Below are 20,358 nucleotides of genomic sequence, written 5' to 3' on the forward strand. Positions count from 1 at the left end.
TTGTTTATGGGTAAATTGAAGTTTGTATTATGAGACATTTCCAGATTAACCTAAAGGTTAATTATTTGTTCTCATAATTGACAAACATGATTCTAGTAATCAGTATATTCTATTATATTTACTTTGCATATCCAAAGATAGCAAATTAATTTAATTAGTGCATATGTAGTTACCAATTATTGTTTCTATTTGTATATCTTGGTATCACCCAAAGGTGAACTTTGATGTATTTTATGTTATATTTTGAATCTGAATTTATGTGATAAATTAATATATGAGTATTTATTTGCAAGTATCTATATCGTGTTTCTTTATTCGTAAGCTTCCTTTGTTCATTTATTTAATTGATTGAATTTCTCTTATTGGAGTGAACAAATCTAGATTCACTTACGTATTCTGAATTTTGATTTGACATTCTAAATTAAGAAAGTTGTTGCTATTATGGATGAAAATAGCGATGATGAAAAAGCTTTATATATAGTTTAGGAAAGATTCAAACAAGTTAAGTTTAGTGTTCATGAGAATGATAATTGCTAATAATTTAACTTAACTCTTCTAAAACTGATGACATCAAGGAATTTATGAGCATTCTCAAAATGTTGAAAAGTCACTTTTTAGTATATTAATAAGTACTTTGACCACCATGAAATATGATGGTTCATGTACCACATGCATGAGCATGTTTTTCAGATGATGAACTTAGCAATAAAATTAAAGGTCTCTAGAAACTAGTATTTTAAGTTTAACCATACCATAACTTCGTGTATAAATGGAGGTTGGTGGGAGCAATTTTTTTTTTTTATTGTGTATGTTAATGACAAATTGCTAATGAGTTTGGTTTATTATATGAAACCAAGAAATATCTCTCTAAGGATTTTGAAATGAAAGTTATGAGAGAGATAACTTATGTGATTAGAATGGAAGGATAGTTCCAATTCAAAATGGAAATAAATTTAACCTTGTGTAATGTTTGAAAGATGAATTGAAATAAGTGATTGGATATTCAAGGGCAGATTATGTTAGATGTGTTGATAAAAGAATTGTTGAATTTAGAGATGTTAGGTTCATCAAAAATGGTGCTATTAGTGGGAGTGAAAGAATGCATGATGTTAACATTTAAGAAGTTAAGATGGAAGATATTATACCGAAAACTTCTATAATTGTTATTTCCCAATATTCATGAATTATGGTTGCAATACCTTATTTCAAGACCTAGGGTTGATAGTATTGTCAGACCGCTAAAAATTAACTTTTTTGTAGGTTTCTTTTCTAAAAAAGACAAATATTCTAAAAGTGCTAAATATATAGAGATAAAATACTTTGTCATTAAAGAAGAACTTTAGAAACAAAGAATGTTAAATTGAATACATTAACACTAATCTTATAACTGCAAATTTTTTAGCATAAGGATTATCTCCCAAAACATTTAATGAACATGTGGAAAGGATGGGAATTATTGGACGTTATTAATGATATTGTATTATATTTATATTAAGTTTACATATTTGACATTCTGAGCTCGCTTATATGTTTCCGATATTTCTTGTTTTCTATTTGTATACATAATTGTTATAGAATAATGTTGACAGGAATAGTCTCATAATAAAGACATTAAAGTTGGACCATTATGATAATAAGACATTAAAATTGAACCATTATGATTATCTTTATTAAAAATCATGTTAAATTAAGAGTTGGTGTTATGGTACATGAAAAGGATTGTATCGAGAAAAAAATAACATACAACCGCATGACTCATATTAATATTTTAACTTAATGATGATATAATATTATAGCTAATATAAGAAATATTTTGGCATAAAAATTTTGTGCACTTTATGTTTTTCTTATTAAATAATGAAATTAATATCATATGAGCCAAGAGAGAGAATGTAAGAATTTTTATGGCTCACATGATATTAAGATTTTATTTTATCAAGTATAATAGTATTTATGTGATAAAAAAAATTAATATAAGATTTTCGATACCGAAATTTTATCGATTAATATAAAAATATGACTTCTTATGATAAAAAAATATGACTTTTTATGATAAAAAGAGATGATTCTTTATAAAAAAAAAAAAAAGCAACTCTTTATTAATGAAAACATATGACTTTTGATGAAAAGTTATCATTAATTCTATAAATAGGAGTTGGACATCTCTCTACCCTTTAACACATTTTTCACAACACACTTACTGGTTTTACTACACACTAATAGTAACAATTTATATATAGAAAAAACATTAATTTGTTTTTATCCATTATTAAGTTTATGGGTCAAGTGAGAGAAATCAATATTTTCTATATTTTTTCATGAACTCTCTTTATTATTGGTACATTACAAAATATCATGGAATCAAGATATGTTTTTATATATTCATTTAATGTAAAAAACATCAAGTTTAAGATTTATGTGCATGATAATTGTTTATTTATAAATATAAGAATGACTTTCATTATACACATAATTAGCTTACATTATGGAAATAATTAATTATTTTTCTTTATGCATATAATAATGACTTATATAATGAATAAAATAGTTTAATATTTAATCGTTTCTTCTTATTGTAATTATGATTTACATTATTAATAATTTAATATCATAAATGTAATTATGATTTATATGAATTATAGTTTGATGTTTAGTTACTTTCATATTAAAGTAATTATTAATAACTTACAGATTTTACCTCAGACCAAAACTGTTTCAAGTGATTAATTAGGTGCTAGCTCATATTGCAAGACTGAGACGACAGAAAAGTTTGATAGATGGACAGTAGCAACAGATGAGATGTACCTCAGACCATTAAATGTGTATTACTCCTGCAATTTTTATGAGATTTCTACTCCAAATTGATTTCGCAGCAAAGGCACCTGATAGCACAGGAATGTACCCTTGATATTTATTTTCTTGGGTATCAAGAGTTTGGCTTCTTTTGTTTCTTCTTTTTCTGTTATTGTTGCCTTTATTTGATTATTTTGCTCTGTATCATTAACAAAAGAAATATGAAATAAGCATAACATGAGTAATAAGGAGGTTAAACATTTTTGTTGTAACTACATTTTCATAAGTACTGTTAAAATATAACAACTAAACTTTCTCTTAATTCGAAACTAGGACTTTGTACCTTGAAACGAATCATGAGTACACAAGCTCGATTGGTACTCATGATTCCTTTCCAAAGATGAGGTCTTATGTTCTAATTAAGAGAAACACGCATAAATAGATAATATCTTAAACAGTAGTGCTCTCCCAAGTATTGTTCCATGGACTTTACTCCATTATTCCCTTATCATTTGAAAATCTCATCATGAAATCAAGTAATGTTGAAGAACGAATAGTTATAGCTGTTTGGTTTGAGTTTGATTGAAAGGAAAAATCTAGGAATCTAACGGTACTTATTGTACCTCACATATTCTTGAAGCTAAATATGTGAGTTCCATGCTAGGGGATTTGAACTTCAAGATCATGCAAGCCAGGAAGGCTGAAGTGACAAGCTCACTGGTTAATGAAAACCACAATCTTGTGGACTTAAAACTTAAGTTGTTATTAAGTTGAAGGCTGTAATTATGACAGAAAAGCTTTGGGGTTGCAATATTCCTGCTATGGTTGATACATTCAGTCTTTCAGTTGAGCAACATCTGGATAATCGTCAGGGTAACTGGGAGGCAGGTCTTATCTGGCAAGGGACCAGGCTAGAGGGATATGGATAATGAGTCTTCTAATGGTTTTCTACAAATTTTTTCATGAAATTAACAAGAACAACGAACAAATTTTTCTTGATTGCTTTCTACCAGTGCTTCATCTGTATTTGACAGCTGATTAAATTAACAAGCCACCAAAATCAGAATTTTATCAGAATTCGGTACCAAAACTTGTACCATTGAAGAGTTCCTGAAGGAATTATATTACAGTAACTGTTCATAAAAGCTGAGGTGAGGACCATTATGAGGAACATCGGTCCTTCAGATTCTTTCACATTCTGAATAATTAAAATGGGGTCATCAGTTGTGGCTTTTGGCTGTGGTCCTGCCTGTGCTGTCTTGGTATAATACCATTGTCACTCTCATCTCTCCAGGTACAACTCTTCTCCTTAAATCTTAGAGGCCTCATAATTTTGTCAACAGGTCCACACATATAATTTCAACAACTTCATTATGCGCATCTTTATATGGGATTATTAGGCTCAAGGTACTGATTCAATTATCAGTGTTGTTCGGTTGTCATTTTATCTGTTTTTATTTTTTCCTTCATTGGAGTGTACTTCTTTGAACTTTCTTGTGCGACAAGTTACATCCGATGATTAACTTCCATCTTTTCACATACCATGCTTTGTTCCTCAAGACTTGTGTTTTGACCTGACCCCTATACATCCCATGTGAGAGTGCCTGATTTTGCCTCTTTATACTTTTTTGGCATCTCCAACAGTTATCAAATCAAAGTCTGTGACCTCATCAAGAATTTTCTTTCAGTCTTATTAATATTTCACATGTTTCTGTTAACCAATTTCTTCATTGTTATTCAAAACATTTTCAAACAACCATATATCCTCTTCAATCCTAGACATCATCCGGTCCTCAACCTTCTACAAGGTGCAGGGACTATGACTTATCATTCTAATATCTCCATACATCCCTCATGCAGCTCAATTCATTAATATACCAGTCCTATTCTCTTCAATTAATGTTCTAATTCCATTCATCAAACATGAACAATGCCCTATTATTCAAATAAGTAATGTTATATAAATACATATTTAAGTACATAAATGATATATTATTATATGATTGGATATTATATTACATTTATTCAAAATCATCTAATTACACGATGACACATTATTTGTGTATTCAATTATATATTTAAAAGTGCATACATATAGTGTGTTTTTCATTTAATCTCAAGAGTTGTGAGATCAAACTCATGCATTATAATTTTTAACACAACAGTTTCCAGGACAATTCTTTCATATCACATATTGTGTGGGCTAGATCTAAGAGAAAAGACAAAGATAGCTTATGAAATAAAGTTCCCTAAAATGAGTTGGGTTATAGATCGTATGAAAAATAGGAGTTGGAATTATCTCACAAGACCTTAAAAGGTTGGTCCCTACAAGAGAGTTCGGGGGCAAGAGTAACATGGGGTTGCATGTGCTAAACAAAAGCAAAGTCGTTATCAACCTTATATACAAAATGCCATGCCTTATGCAATATGCTAGCCTCTTGGCTCTGGCCTCAAAGGGGCCACCGCATTTCGGTGAGTTAGAGGTGGGCCTCTATCTCCTTTCTCTTTTTATCTTTCATTCCTTTTCCCCAACCAATCTCAGTCACAGAACATGCCTACAGCTATTTCTATGACGGTGACATTTGTTTATTTACTTTCTTTTCTTCTCGTGTAACATTATGTAAATTCGATGGTTCTTGTTAAAGAAAAGTCTATAATCCATATGTTTGTCATGGAAAAAATCATTTATTTATTTGTGTTTAAAGGTTTCGTAAAAGTAAGACTTTCAACAAAAGATACTCGAATTGATCTTATAGTATACATGTCTTATCTTCATTATTTCTCTCCATCGTATTACTTTTTGCTAGCAAGATAAAAGAGGGTGTTATAAGGATTTCATAGCCTAAGCATCGATAGAAATCAATTTCTTTAACAGTTTTAGGCTGATAAGGATAACATGTGAACATTGTGACCTCTAGAGAAATTAGAAACGGAAGTTGATTTTATTCTATTCTAATCATTTCTGTTCATTTTTGGACCAATTGTGTTGGTCAGGCATAGAGAAATACCACCCAAAAAAAAAGGGATAATTTTATCATACTTAGCTAGCAAAGTGTTAGGAAGATGGTAATGGATTTGTATGAATGTGTTTTCAGGTGCAAGTTAATTTTTATCAACACTCCAAATAAATAGATAATACAATTTTAATTTCATGAACATATTGAGGATAGAAAGAAACAAAAAGAGAAGACACAAATATAGGACATTGCCGTATGAAGTATTAAATCTATAGGCTTTAATATATCATTTTGGTCGCCAAGTGATGCACAATATTTGAAAAAAATTTATGTCTGATTAGAACTACTCTTTGCAGTTGGTGGCTGTGGTTTCTTCGGGACCACAACTGATAGAAGCTCTCTCTTCCTGGGACACTCATTTCATTTAAGTAACACTTGAAAAATAGCTAAAAACCATGTATATAGGGTGGATATTTAAACATGAACCCATTTGTATTTAAATAAAATGAATAATATTTTTGCAGAAAACCCAGAATTCAAATCTCTTGAAATGAGGAAGAAGACAAGAAAAGATGAAAGTAGTGATGAGGTCAAAAGGTGTAAAAATACACATGGGTTTCTGCTGGAAAATTTTGCTCTACTTGGAGAAAGACTACAGAATCTCAAGCCAAAACAAGCAGGAAAAAAAAACTGTCAACAGTTTTGTACTTTCAAGTACAGTTACGAGTGATTTTAGGTGTAGAAAGTTAATCTAGCAATTAATTAATTAAGGGGAATCTTTATAAATTAGTCAAAAGTAACAATCTTTTACATAGTCAAGATTAGAATTTGAATACTAATTTGTTTTATCCTCATAGCCAATATACCTGTGACTTTGAGCAGCCCCGTTTCAACTAGATGTAACCATGTAATCACATAAAACTAGCTAAATAAAATACAGAGGATGTACCTTTTAATACAAGACAGCAAACTTCTGAAAGTTGATTATACAATTAAAGAGAAAAATATGGAGTCATCCTTAGTACAGAATAACCCTAGATCAAATTTGTCAAAGAAGATGCATAACACAGAATGTTTGATATTCTTGCTTCAATAAATCAATTAAGCTAAGCCGGTTAGTACTGGATGGCAGTCACAATTTATAATATATAATAGATATAAAGTGGGTTTGTGATTAAAACTCAGAATCATACCTTTAAAATGAGTTGATTCTTAAAAATATAAAGCAGTTAAAAGATCAAATAGGTCGTGATTGTTCTTTCTTTTTGGACATATAAAACATTATGCAAAAGGAACGGAAGAAACAAGTTGTTGGTTTTGAAATATTATGAGCTAGCATCGATGAGAAAGGGAAAGATGAAAGAAAATAGATAAGGGAATACAAAGTTGATATTTACTAATACTAGAGCCTTAGAAAAGCCATATCAAAGAGAGGAGGGTCCATATTGTCATTGGGAGGAGCAACAAACAATTGATTACCCAATGGCTTTGGCTCCCACCATGTCTTTTACTGTCTTACACAAACCCCAAAACACCCGTGCTATGTTTTCACTCTCATTCTGTTAATAAATACCACTGCAATCCCCCATTCAACTTCAACACAACACCTCTGCTTGCTTTTTCGCTCTCTTTATCTCTTTCTCTCTTCAACTTTTTTTATTGCTTCAAAAATGGCCATTAGAAAGTCACACAAGCTGACACAACCAGCAGTCCTGAAGCAAATTCTGAAGAGATGTTCAAGTTTAGGGAAGAAGCACGGGTACGACGAGGATGGGCTTCCAGATGACGTACCAAAAGGTCACTTTGCAGTTTATGTTGGTGAAAACAGAAGTAGATACATTGTTCCAATCTCATTCTTGACTCATCCTGAGTTTCAATGCTTACTTCGACAAGCTGAAGAAGAGTTTGGATTTGATCACGATATGGGCCTCACTATTCCTTGTGAAGAAGTTGTTTTTCGCTCTTTAACATCAACGCTTAGATGAAACAAAATCTTTAAAGTGTGGGTTCGCTTGGAGAAGATGATCCTTAAGATGAAGCTAGCTAGCTAATTAACACATCCACTTTTGCAGGCTTCTCTTTTTTTAACATCTTCTTTGTTGTGATTCTTGATGATGTCGATGGTTTTTTATTCCTATGTTTCTTTAATTTTTTTCACTTTGGTCCCCATTAATCTGGGTTTTTAAGTGTACGGTGTACTCTAACTGTAATGTACCCAACAAATGTAAGCTGTGGGTTAGATTTATAAAATTGTAAGGGTTTTCCTCACAGATATCGATGCTCTGTGAGAGAAGTTAATGAATGTCAATGAAATTAAGCAAGCAGACTTTGGATTAGTCTTCACTTCTCAGTCTGTCTAGTTTTAGTTGCAAGTGATTAAGATGTATGTATGTATGCATGGCTTGGAACGTGAGCAAGAGTACAAAGGAGACGTATATATTTGACAAACATATAAAACTGGCCAAAACACTGTTCCCACCAAAGGTTTGGTGAAAAGACAATAGACACCTATAAAAGATAAAAAATTCAAATACCTATCCAAGATTTACTCCATTATCACATACTTAAAAATTTTTCATTAGAAGTAATAGTAAAATTGTCATTTTACCAGTAATATTAAAATAAAAAATATATTTCATTCTTCCTAATTTGAAGAAATTCACTTTTCCTCCTAAAGTTTTTATTTTTTGGCAAAACCTCTCCTTCTCTGGCAACTAACACTAACTGGCCATCTTCCTCCCTTCTTTTGGTCTTGTCTTCATTGAAGAAGACAAGTTTTTATGTAGACGAATTGATGAAGTCGTCGATTTAGATTCATCGACTGGAATCAACGACTACATCTGAAATCATGACCTAGGAGAAAACCAAAAGGTGACAGAAATGTGGCGGGCCACAGCTAATTCTATGAAAACACAACAGTCTTTGATTTATCATCGGCTGAAGCTTCTTCGCATGTCATCAAAGTCATCAGTAGTGGCAAAAAGAGACGAGAGAATAGAGATGGTGGCCATCATCGTCATCGGAAAGATGAAAACCTAACGATTTGGAGGGGGAGAAAGCACTTTTTAAAATTAAAGTCTAAAATAAAATATTAATTTTTAAAACCTAGGAGAAAAATGATATTAATTTATATTTTTTAATATTAACATTAAAATAACAGTTTTACTTTTATATTTAACAGTAATTTTAACGAAAGTTTAAAGACGAATGAGTGTTTGAATTTTTAAATTCTCATGTGTGTTTTTGTTTCTTTAACCAAACCTTGGGTGGAAAATAGTGTTTTCGCCTATAAAACTTTACGTTTCTCTCGAAAGAAAGTGGATTTACATACATATATTCATTCATACATACATATATACATATATATATTTCAAACTTTCTATCATTGTCAGAGAGAATGTGGGGTACGCTAATATGTACGGATTTACGGCTTCAGGTTACATTATGAGGTGGGTTTTAAAAAAGAGAAGTGTCGGTGTTATAATTCAGTTCTCTCCCTTTAATTTCTTAGGAGCATGCGGGCAAGAAAATTTGCAAGGATTAATATTAAAAGCCAAGGAGATTGGTCATGTGATCACACTGACAATATCTTTTACCAAGTCGAAAGGCATTGTAACAACTTCCTGCTCAACCTTGAGTTATAAACAATTAACAAAGGGTATTACGTAAGGTAAACTAATCAAATTTGTGGGGGTGTTTTTAACCATTCAAAATCTTTAAGTGTGTTTGTTACTTTCATGAAACTTTGAGGAAGAAATTTTATTAACCCTCTAAATTTCACAATTTGACCGTTTGTCCTATACTTATTCACTCTTACCAGCTACATTTACATCATAATATCGCTATTTGAACTATGTTTATGTCATATATATATATGTGTATACACACACACATACATGGCCAGCGATGAGCAGAGTTTATACTTGTCACTTAATTAATTGATAACCATTCTCGATCTGCTCCATTTGCTTCCATTAATGGTCATATAGAAGCTCTGATCCTGATCTCTTAATGAGAAAAGGGCACCCTACAAGTAGTTATTATCGATCTCTTATCTTATCCTGTCTGTGCTTTACATTTTATGTGGTCCAATCTCAAACAAAGAAATGGCTGACATTTTAAGTTAGAGAGAATAAAAAATATCATTACATCATACATACATACATATATATAGATATATATGTGGACATATACTAATTCCATAATTTAAACCCTTGACGGGGCCTTATCAAAAATGGGTCTTGCAATTCGTTGTTGAGAGAAGAAAATGAATTATGAGGGTGTGTATTAATTGAGAATATAGATTAATGGGTCCAAAGCAGGCCACCATTAAATAGTGTAAATGGTAGGGCTAAAGTCAGGTCAATTAGTTTTTATATAGAGTAAGACATTACGTACTCTGTACATTGCTTTTGTTTTTGCTTATAAATTATAAAGGAACAGTAAAACTAATGTAGATCGAAATTCGATGCCTTCTGAGTATTATAAAAGACAAACATATTAGGGACAGAAGAACCCTAATCCACCCGTGACTTAATGTGTTAGAATCACAACAGAAAAAAATCAAAAAATCTTCCCATGCATCCATTCCAATTCGCACACGCTATAACACACAATTCTATGTATATTTTCCTCTTTCCAAACCGCATTTCATTAATTTTCATGCAATATTTGTATATGGAAATGGAAGGTATCATCGGAGTAGGACCAGTACATTGAGATGGAAGCAAATTAAGGCTCTGTCTCTGATTAACTTTGAGCCACACAAACTTTCTCACACTTTCTACTCTTACAAATTAGTCTTTGCCCCAAAAGAATATCTTCTGTTGCTCATGAGAAGATAGAAGAATTTCATCATCCTCAGAAATTCAATTAACAAATATCTCCCATTATTAATTAATGCCATACCATACTGCTGTTGTTTTATGCCACACCCCATTTCTCTTTCTCGTGGGTCTTATTTGTCTTCTTCACTTACTATATCTCCACTTTATTCTTCCACTATAATATCAATAATATATTTTTATTATCAGAATTATTTCCACACTACTCACTTCCTTACAAATAATTCAGGTGGAATATGGTAACATAGCATAATGCAGTTGCCATAGAACATGGGAGCTGAAACTGAAGAAGTTTGATTAATTTAGCCCACTCAAAGTACTTCACCTGCAAATATATATCTTATAACGTGTAAACATCTGCATATGTGGTATCCAGAAAGAATCTGAATTCTGATAGCTAATGTCTGATGCTTTGTTTAGATCTACTCATAATTCTTCAGCCTTATATGTTACAATATTTTGTTCAAGATTGAATTAAAAAGTGAACAGATTAGATATATGATTTTAATCAAGGGGGAGACAGATTTGACAGGTACCAGTTATGGGTTGATCATCAAAGAAAGAGGTCACATCTATCTTTCATATCAATATCAGATCAAATGAGTTGGATATTTTAAATCTGTAGGTAAAACATTATAAGTTTCCAGGTGGGCTGCCATGTTTTTTCTGCACTTTGTCCCCATTGTCTTTCTCCCTAGCTCTACGTAATTTCCTGGAAGGAGAGAATATACCCATTTCTGCTAATCAAATAATACAATCCAATATTCATATCATTAAATCACCTTCATCACATCATTCTAGTACTTCATCATCAATAATCAAAATTTAACTAATATATCATCTATTAGTAAAAAATGCACACCATCAGAACACAAGTAGTGCCATATATTTTTAGTAGATGGTCAATAAAGTGATATAGTAACTGATTAAACCTGCCCCTTTAAATTTGTGTTAGCGTCAAACCAACTTCTGGTTTCCCTCGTGGTATCATTCTGAATTACATAACATCCACTGCAAAAGTGCAAGACATGAATGACATTTTGATTTGTACTACATACTACACATTCATACACATATATATATTTCTGATTTTAGCTTCACCATGAGATTAATTGTTGTATAGAAGAAGAAACCAACGTCCAAAATTGTGACAGAATCGGCTTCGTAATAATTTATATTATAACGGATGCATATACCACTTGAGAGCATCATAAAAATTGTGAGCAAAGATAAGTTGAAAATTTTTAAATGAGATGAGCTGGACTGTTGGATGGTCTTTCTGGTTGCATCAATGCGGCCAACTCTGCACAGAAGCAAGCTACAAAGTCCGAGAAATTCAGCAGTCAGTCCACAAACTTGCAGCGAAATGGCCGTGCCACTGCCATGTGTCAAAAAATCAAGCCAACGTACTTACTTAGAAGACGATATATATGATTCCAAAAACATGTAGTCCAAAGCAATCCTTATACAAACAACGATAAGCACACTAGAATCTCGTGATAAGCATCTGAAGCTGTCTTCAACCCTCGGCATTAAACACCATCCTACTCATAGCCAACAATGAAACTTGAATAAACAATTCCAACAATCAGATGAAGATGAAACAAGAAGTTGTGATAAATTAATGTATGTTTGCATATGTATGCATATACATAATTTGTTTAATTTCGTAGTTTCTAATGTTAAACATAAACATGCATGTATGTGTTAGGTGATGTTATTGTGAAATTGTTCTTATGTCCTTTCTTAGAAAAGGGTCAAGGACAAGCATAGGCAGTGGTGAAGGAGAGGTGGGGTGCATTTTGTAATGTGGGGAAAACATGTTGGGTCACAATAGATTTCAATAGATACTGTGAGTGGGCATTGTCGGGCTATTGAATTTACTCTCTCATCATTAAACAATACTACGTACATTTACTTTAAATATATAAATAGATACATAATTATATTTATTATCATATGATTGAGCATTATTTTATCGTTAATTTAAAATCATTAAATCATATAATAACATATATAAATATATACTCATTTATATATTTAAAATAAATACATATAATTTTATTACTCTTTATGTATTATCTTAGTACATATATTTACAAGTCTTTCTTCTTTACAGTAGCCACACATCTTACCAATCACAAGACTGAAGTCTCCTCAGCTTCATAAATAAATAATAACAGAAAATAATTAAACCAATGTCATTTTCTTTGGTGTACCAATGCTCAAACGTACGAATATGATGGTGATTTATAAATGTGTATATTGAGTAATAAATTATGGGAAAATATTTAGTATGTATTTAAGTACATTTATAATAATAAGTATCAATTTAAATATTAATAATGATATAATATTATATGATTATATTATTTTAAATTGAAAATAAATATCATATAATTATATCATAATATATATCACTTGGTAGAGAATACCGCTGACCGCATTACTATGTCATAATTAGATAAGGATTATTTAGTCTAAACTGGAAAAATTCAACTACCAAGTCATTGTATGTTATGCATTCGAAGATAATATTTGGTTGTATTGGGCTATGATGGGCCTTGTACCTTGAAGGGTAAGCTTTCGTCCCCTAAACAAGTTGCCTTAGCAATGTCATTTTCGGGAAAAAAGAGAAGGAATATTCTTTTGTCAATTGCTCCAAACAATATTTAGGCTTTAACCGAGTTGGGGATAGGTGAGGGTAGGGACAAATTTGTCTTATTGATATGGCCAAATAACCACATCCCACCTAAACTTTGATGAATTAACAATTTCACACCTTTTATTTTGAAATGTTCATTTTTCTCACATGTTTATCAGTTCCAATAATAAAAATTGTTAACAGCAATTTCAAAAAAGTTATTTTACCTAAAATTCTTTAAAATTATAGGTTCTACATTTATTAAATATATAAAGGTTATAATACTAATTTTGCTTCATTTAAAAATCTTGCTCTCATTTTTTATTTATTTACTCTCTTCTCACTTTTTCTCTTGTTTCCTTGTCATTTTAGCTTCCCCAATCCCTCCACATCTCAATTCCATTCATCAACACCCTTTTTTGTCACTTGTTCATTTTTCATCAAAGCTTTGTTCTAGTGATAACATTCTCACATTTATTATCACTTGTAGTATGAACAGAGAAAATTAATAAGTGAAACTCTAATATAACATTTTGTGATCTCGTTAGTGAGAGAGACCCTATATTATATTAGCATCTCTATTGGTTCTTTGATCATCCAGAGGTGTATATTTTCATTCTAACTGGATCTAATCCATACATCTTATTATTTTGACTCTTTTGGGAAAATTCATCTTCGAGTATCTAGGTGTGGTTTATGTCATGATTAGTATGAGTATTCTTAGATTTCTTGTTTGGGCTTATCATATATTTGCTACCTAACTAGCATACCAAGATACCAACATCACTTTCTACTAGAGATGGCGATGGGGTAGGCCTTCGGCTAGCATAGTGAAGAACCTTTAAACCAAGTTGGCCCATGAAAATTTTAAGGTCTGACTTTATATACAATGGGCAGATCTTAAATGGGTTAACTCATTAACTTTAATAAAAAATTTATTAAATAATTTTTTAATTATGTATTCTTTTATTAGAAAACATATTAGTAAATTAAATTATGATTAAAAATAAAACAAATTTATTTATAATAGGTGAATTAAGTTTTCATGATCAATCTCACTAATGTGAGACCTAAAATATGAGTTTAGTTGAACTTTCTACTTTGTTTACTTTTATTTATAGTACATGAATGAAGTGAGTAATTGTATTCTTTTAGATGTGAAACTTTTGCACTTACACTTTTACACTTTGCCAAGAGTCTCACATCTAAAAAAATAAAATTTTTCACTTTCTTCACCTACTAAAAATAAAGGTTGAGAGACATATTCAAACCAAATTAAAATTTCGATTATCTCATACCTATGAGATCGATCCAAAAAACTCAAACTTTGTATAATTATTAATTATTTATTTCTTATAAATAAAATTTTTATTTCTTATAAATATTTTTAATTTTTATATTATAATTATTATTTAATTTATTATATTATATTATTTAAATATTATAAATAGTAAGGGTTGGGTCGGCCCATTGACCTAACACCTAGGCCCATGGTTTGGCCCTGGAAGGCCCATGATCTGAGTCTAACACGTTATAATATTGGATTAGACCCATTTCTTGTGTCTTAGGCCAATCTCCATTTTGTCTAACCCAATTGTCATCTCTATGTTCCACTATATTTTATGTAATTAATAATTATTAATCATTATCTAATTGAATTTTTAATAAATCAATTTTGACAAATTCGCATTCCAGCCCACTTTAAAAAAATTAATTGTCTTAATTCTTTTTATGACATCATGTCTGCTGAAAATTAAGTTGAAAGAAACAAAGAGCACCAACAAAAGTTAGCGAAGAAACAAAGTTCAAAGAAAAGAATCCGTAGTTGTGAGAATGCGTTGGCAGTGATAATGAAAGTGAGGGAAACGTGTTAGGACAAGAAGAAATAATAAAATAATAAAAAGAAAAGTAATAAAATTATAATTATAATTAATATTTAAAGTTGGTTTAAAATATTTTTGTAATTTTAATTAAAAAAAAGGATAGATTGGTAATTGATATTTGATTAAGTCTTAAGAGCAGTTTTATGGTTTTATTAAACAATAAAACTATGTGTACCCACTTTAGGTACATAAATGTATACACATTTATATGTGTCATCATGTGATTGGATGATTTTGAATTAAGAATAAAACAATACCCAACCATATGATGACACATATGAATGTGTATATATTTATGTACTTAAAATGGGTACACATAATATTACTCTTTATTAAAATAGGAAAACTAATAATTTACAGTGAAACCAAATGGTTTACACTTTATATTAATCTGATTGATAAACAAGCAAAATTTTCTAATTTAAATAGTTATTACATCAAAGTTTGGGATGAAAATAATACGGTTGTCCTATCACTAAAGCATGAATTTGAACTACATTAGATTGGGCTGTAAATTAAATTAGGCTAAAAGACTTATTTTAAAAGAATAGACGAAAACTCCCCCTCTATAGTGAAAATCAAATCCAAATAGAGGGAGAGAGACAATTAGAGAGAGAGAGAGAGAGAGAGAGAAAAAAAAAAAGATGATTTACTAGAAAATTGAAACCGTAAAGAAAATTTGCAACTTTTAAAATTTAGTTGTAGAAAAAAATTATTAATTTTTAAAGTTTAAAAAGAAAAATAAGATTAATTTTTTTTAATATTATTAATTAAATAATAATTTTATTTTTATAATTAATAGGTTTTATTAATTTTAATTATTTGTAAATAAATAATTAAATTTTTAAAATTTTGCAGTTAAAAGTTTAGAAATACAGTAAACCGGGGTGGGAATAAGTCTCCCAGGCCAATAAATTAATACGATGTGGTGATAAAATTACCTTTGTTTCAAGTGAAATGGCGGGGGAGAATAATTCGCTGTGAGATTGTCAGTGGGGATGCGATTTTAACTAGGCATAAAAACTTATTCCCACCTAAAGTTTAGTGAAACAGCCAACTTTTTCATATTAACTTAAAAAAACATAAATATTTATTTATAAATTATTAAAATTAATAATTTTTATTAGAGATAAAGATAAAATAGATAATTTATATATTAATAAAAATTTAACTTTTAATTTATATAAAATTACCAAAAACAAACGTGCAGAACAAATTTCCCATACCCAACAAGCAATATGAGGCTGAGGAACATAGGATCCATTGAGTAAAATGAGTAGGATACTCAAGAGTAATGTATTGTTCAATAGTAATAGTAGAAAGTTGATAACTACTGAAAGAAGTACTTTGGATGTACTCTTTGATTTTTACAACTGAAGGGTGAATGATAGTGTTTAGGAGTAGAAAATATCTCTGTCATGTTCAAATTGGGTCATGTAAGGGGTCAGATATTCTTCCTAAGGGGCATCATCTGCAAGCATGGGCCAGACTTGTTAAATGCATCATCCACAAGCTAACTCAAATATTAAATTACTCATATATTAAATAACAAATTTTCTTCTTTCTAGATTTCTGTTGAATATCAAACCTCTGTGAATTTTTAAAGAATAAAGATAATGTTTTCAAAGAAAGAGTTGTAGAGAAATCAAAAACCAATGAAGATAATAATGAAGAGAAGGTCGAGGATGTTGGTAAAAGGAGAAAAAAAAAGAAGATGATCCAACTTGGCCATTAGATAGGGTGGGGAATTACAGTTTTTGAGTGTTTTGTGTTATTGTAAGAGAGTTGGTCTTGAAATTGATTAGGTTTTGAGAAATTGATTATAGGTAGGTGAAAGAGATCAGATCAATTGTTTGGAGTGTGAGAACTTGTTTTTTGTGTTCACAGAAATATAATAACTTTCTTTGAATAAATGATTTAGTCTAATAATCAAAGATAATGATGGATATGTTTGTAATACATATGGTAATTGAAAATTTTCAATTTTTCAATTTCATTAATTAATTATGTTGATTATCATTAATTGAAAATTAGATTACTTAAATTTTGTAAATTATAATTAATTATGTTGATTTAATTTAAATTTTTATATAAGGTTAATTTTGTATTTTCCATTAAAAAATATAAAAATTATTTTTTTATTACACTAGCAAAGAGTAAATGACTTACCTTTTTAAATGAATAGAAATCATTAATTTAACTATAGATGGGTAGGTATTTGATTTTTCAAAGTTAATAGATAAAAAATTGTTACTTCACTAAACCTTGGGTGGGAAATAGTCTTTTGGCCTTTTAATTATTGTATTAATCAGCAAACACCTTTTGAATATCTTTTTCCTTAAACATATAATAACAACATATTTATATATATATTTAATTTTATATTTAAAAATATGTATATATAGTATTATTTTTTAATATAAAATTTTTATTTAATTTGAATTATTTTTTAAAATAAAATCAACCACATTAAATACATAAAATCATTAATTTAACTATAAATTTCACAATTATTATATCAAAATAAATCAAATGTTTAATATGAATATGTTACCAATGAATTTTAAATTTATACTTTTTTTTTTTAATTATACTTTTATCTTTTTATCATTTAACCTATTCGTAAAAGACAATCCTCCAAACTATTTTAAGCGTTGGCCATCTTTTTCCAAAAGTTCATCAGCTTCACTTCAATCGAAATTTCAATTTATGAAAGAACACTTGTGCATTGGATCAGTATTAGTATTATCCCTAATCACTTCAATCGAAATAATTTATTTGGGACAAAAAGCAAAAGCACTTTTTTTTAATGATCACTCACTATTTTCCCTAATTACTTTTTCTACGGACATCCTCTGCCACTACTCTCTGCATTTACATATTCTAACACTACTATTAGGGCTGGATTCGAACCGAGCCAGCTTGAGCTCGAGCTCGGCTCAGCTCGGTTCGAGCCCAAAATGAGCCGGGCTCTGCTCGGTTCGATCGAGCTCGAACTGGTTCGGTAATTTTTTTTTAATTTTTTATATAAAACGACGTCGTTTTGATCCATATATATATACAAAATGGTGCCGTTTTGATATGAAAAACGAATCGAGCCGAGCCGAACTCGAGCCGGCCATAAAAAAACCGAGCCGAGCTCTGGCTCGGCTCGGCTCGAATCCAGCCATAACTATTATTATGCTCTGCCAAGATAATGTTGTATTTATTAATAATCACTAAGTTTACAAAATCAATTCAGATAAAATGAATTTCAACAGACTGGAACATTATCTTGGCAACATCCTCTGGGCCATTTGTGTGATTTACACAATCTGGTTGTAACAAATTTGACTTTTAACTGGATATTTTGTAGTTTCTGCATTGAAAAAACCATCGAGAAGAGAGAAAAGATGTTATCAAAGTGATTGATAAAACACTAAAGTAAATTGTTGGGAAAAATGTCATAAAAAAAAAAAATTTGGAGATATAAATACATTATCTTAAATTTTGAGGGGGGTATTATTAACCATAAAATATAAAAACACGAAGAACCCTAAATGGTGGAGGATAAAAAAATAACTTTTTAAGATTAAGAGAAAAAAATTATTAACTTTTAAAACTATAGTGTTAAATAAAAATAAATTTTGTTTGTATTTTAAGGTAATTTGACAATATGTATTTTGCAAATTTGATAATTAATAGATAAATATTGCTTAATAATAATAATAATAATAATAATAATAATAATCCCTTCAATTTCAACAATTAATTGGCTGGATTTACAATATATAATTATAAAAATACTCTCCAACCACCGGGATGACTTCATCACTCGACCTATTTCGCCATCTCCTTGAGAAAAAAATAGTAAAAAATAATAATATCCTAACAAATTTAAACTGCAAATATTTAACATACTGATTCATTATCAAGCAACGGCCCTGATTCGCTGAATAATGGAACGTTATCCCTCATGCTCATCTGGCAACACCTCTGAAAATCCTCCAGACTCAAGTATCGACCCGATTCACGTGATTCGGTTCCGTCAATGACCCGGAGAATCTCTTCGAACATTGACTCATCACACGGGATGGTCAACGGGCCAACGTTGCTGAACCCATACTCTTCTTCCGCTTGCACCAGCAGCTTCTTGAAGATTGGGTGGTTAAGGTAGGTGGCGCGCACAATAAACCTCCGGCAATTGGCCCCAACACACACCGCCACGTGGCCAGCAGGAACATCGGAGGGCGCAGTGGAGGCGGCCATACGGGCCTTCCTACGCCACCGCTTTAACATCTGTCGAATCCTCACAATGTGACGGATCTTGTTGAAGTTGGACATTTTTAAGGAACAGGCTGAGAAAGTCTTTGAGTGAAGTGAGGATTCTAGGCTCAGGGAACGATAATGTTGGGTGTTATAAATAAGTAAAGAATATAATTAATTAATTAAAAGGGCATGTGCCGTGTTTAGGGAGAAAATAAGGCACAATTTGGGACCAAAAAGATTTTTGTTTCAACATTATAATTAATTTAATTATTACTCTTACCTTGTGTTGAGATCTCAAAATTGTACTATTCAACCCTTGAAGTAGAGTTACCATCCATATAAATAATAAATTATATATTATAACAATTAATAAGAAAATAATCAGATTATCATATTTATTTTTCATTATTAAAAAATACTTTTATTTTTAATTAATATATTATAACCAACAAACTTTAGATCATTTAAGTAAAATAAAGTTTTAATATTTATTTATTTATTTATTACATCTTACTAAACCTATTAATTATTTATATTTATTATTTTTATTAAATATAATAATAATTTATATCTAATAATCTTCTAAATAATTGAATTAAGAGTAATTTTTTAATTTTTATAATAAAAAATTTTCCAAATTAATCATATCCTAATTAGATTCATTTTGTCTTACAGATACATTAATTCTCTTCTCTCCATATAATCATCAACACTAATCATTTTATAGCCTTTTCTTCAGTCAATTTTTATACAATTAAAGTGTCTTTGTCCAGCCGAATGGTCGCTTTAATTAAAATTTCAGGCACGACTGGTAATAATAATATATAATAAACCTTAACACTCACTACAACTAGTGACCATTCGATCAGCGGCAACAACGACAACATAAATGTTAATTCAAAGATTAAAGATGAAAATGACACATAATTTATCATTACACATAATTTAATTCTTTTTTTTTTTTTTTGGGGGGGTTGGTGTTGTTGTAA

At 30.2% G+C, this 20,358-nt stretch overlaps 2 protein-coding genes across 2 annotated transcripts; one reads left to right on the forward strand and one right to left on the reverse strand.

The window, feature by feature from the left end:
* Positions 1–7,325: 7,325 nt before the first annotated feature.
* On the forward strand, positions 7,326–8,086 carry LOC123213277 (auxin-responsive protein SAUR50). The gene has a single exon (XM_044632675.1). The coding sequence runs from the start codon at positions 7,421–7,423 to the stop codon at positions 7,733–7,735; it is 315 nt and encodes a 104-aa protein (XP_044488610.1). The 5' UTR covers positions 7,326–7,420; the 3' UTR covers positions 7,736–8,086.
* A 10,746-nt stretch (positions 8,087–18,832) lies between these two features.
* Positions 18,833–19,521, reverse strand: LOC123214855 (auxin-induced protein 6B-like). Its single transcript, XM_044634859.1, has one exon. The coding sequence runs from the start codon at positions 19,442–19,444 to the stop codon at positions 19,013–19,015; it is 432 nt and encodes a 143-aa protein (XP_044490794.1). The 5' UTR covers positions 19,445–19,521; the 3' UTR covers positions 18,833–19,012.
* Positions 19,522–20,358: the final 837 nt, after the last annotated feature.

This window comes from Mangifera indica, chromosome 4 (assembly GCF_011075055.1).
Source record: "Mangifera indica cultivar Alphonso chromosome 4, CATAS_Mindica_2.1, whole genome shotgun sequence".
NCBI classification, from domain to species: domain Eukaryota; kingdom Viridiplantae; phylum Streptophyta; class Magnoliopsida; order Sapindales; family Anacardiaceae; genus Mangifera; species Mangifera indica.

What these genes read in the sequence shown, in the direction of transcription:
- LOC123214855 (XM_044634859.1), bottom strand. Translation starts at nt 19,444, where the DNA reads ATGTCCAACTTCAACAAGATCCGTCACATTGTGAGGATTCGACAGATG.
- LOC123213277 (XM_044632675.1), top strand. Translation starts at nt 7,421, where the DNA reads ATGGCCATTAGAAAGTCACACAAGCTGACACAACCAGCAGTCCTGAAG.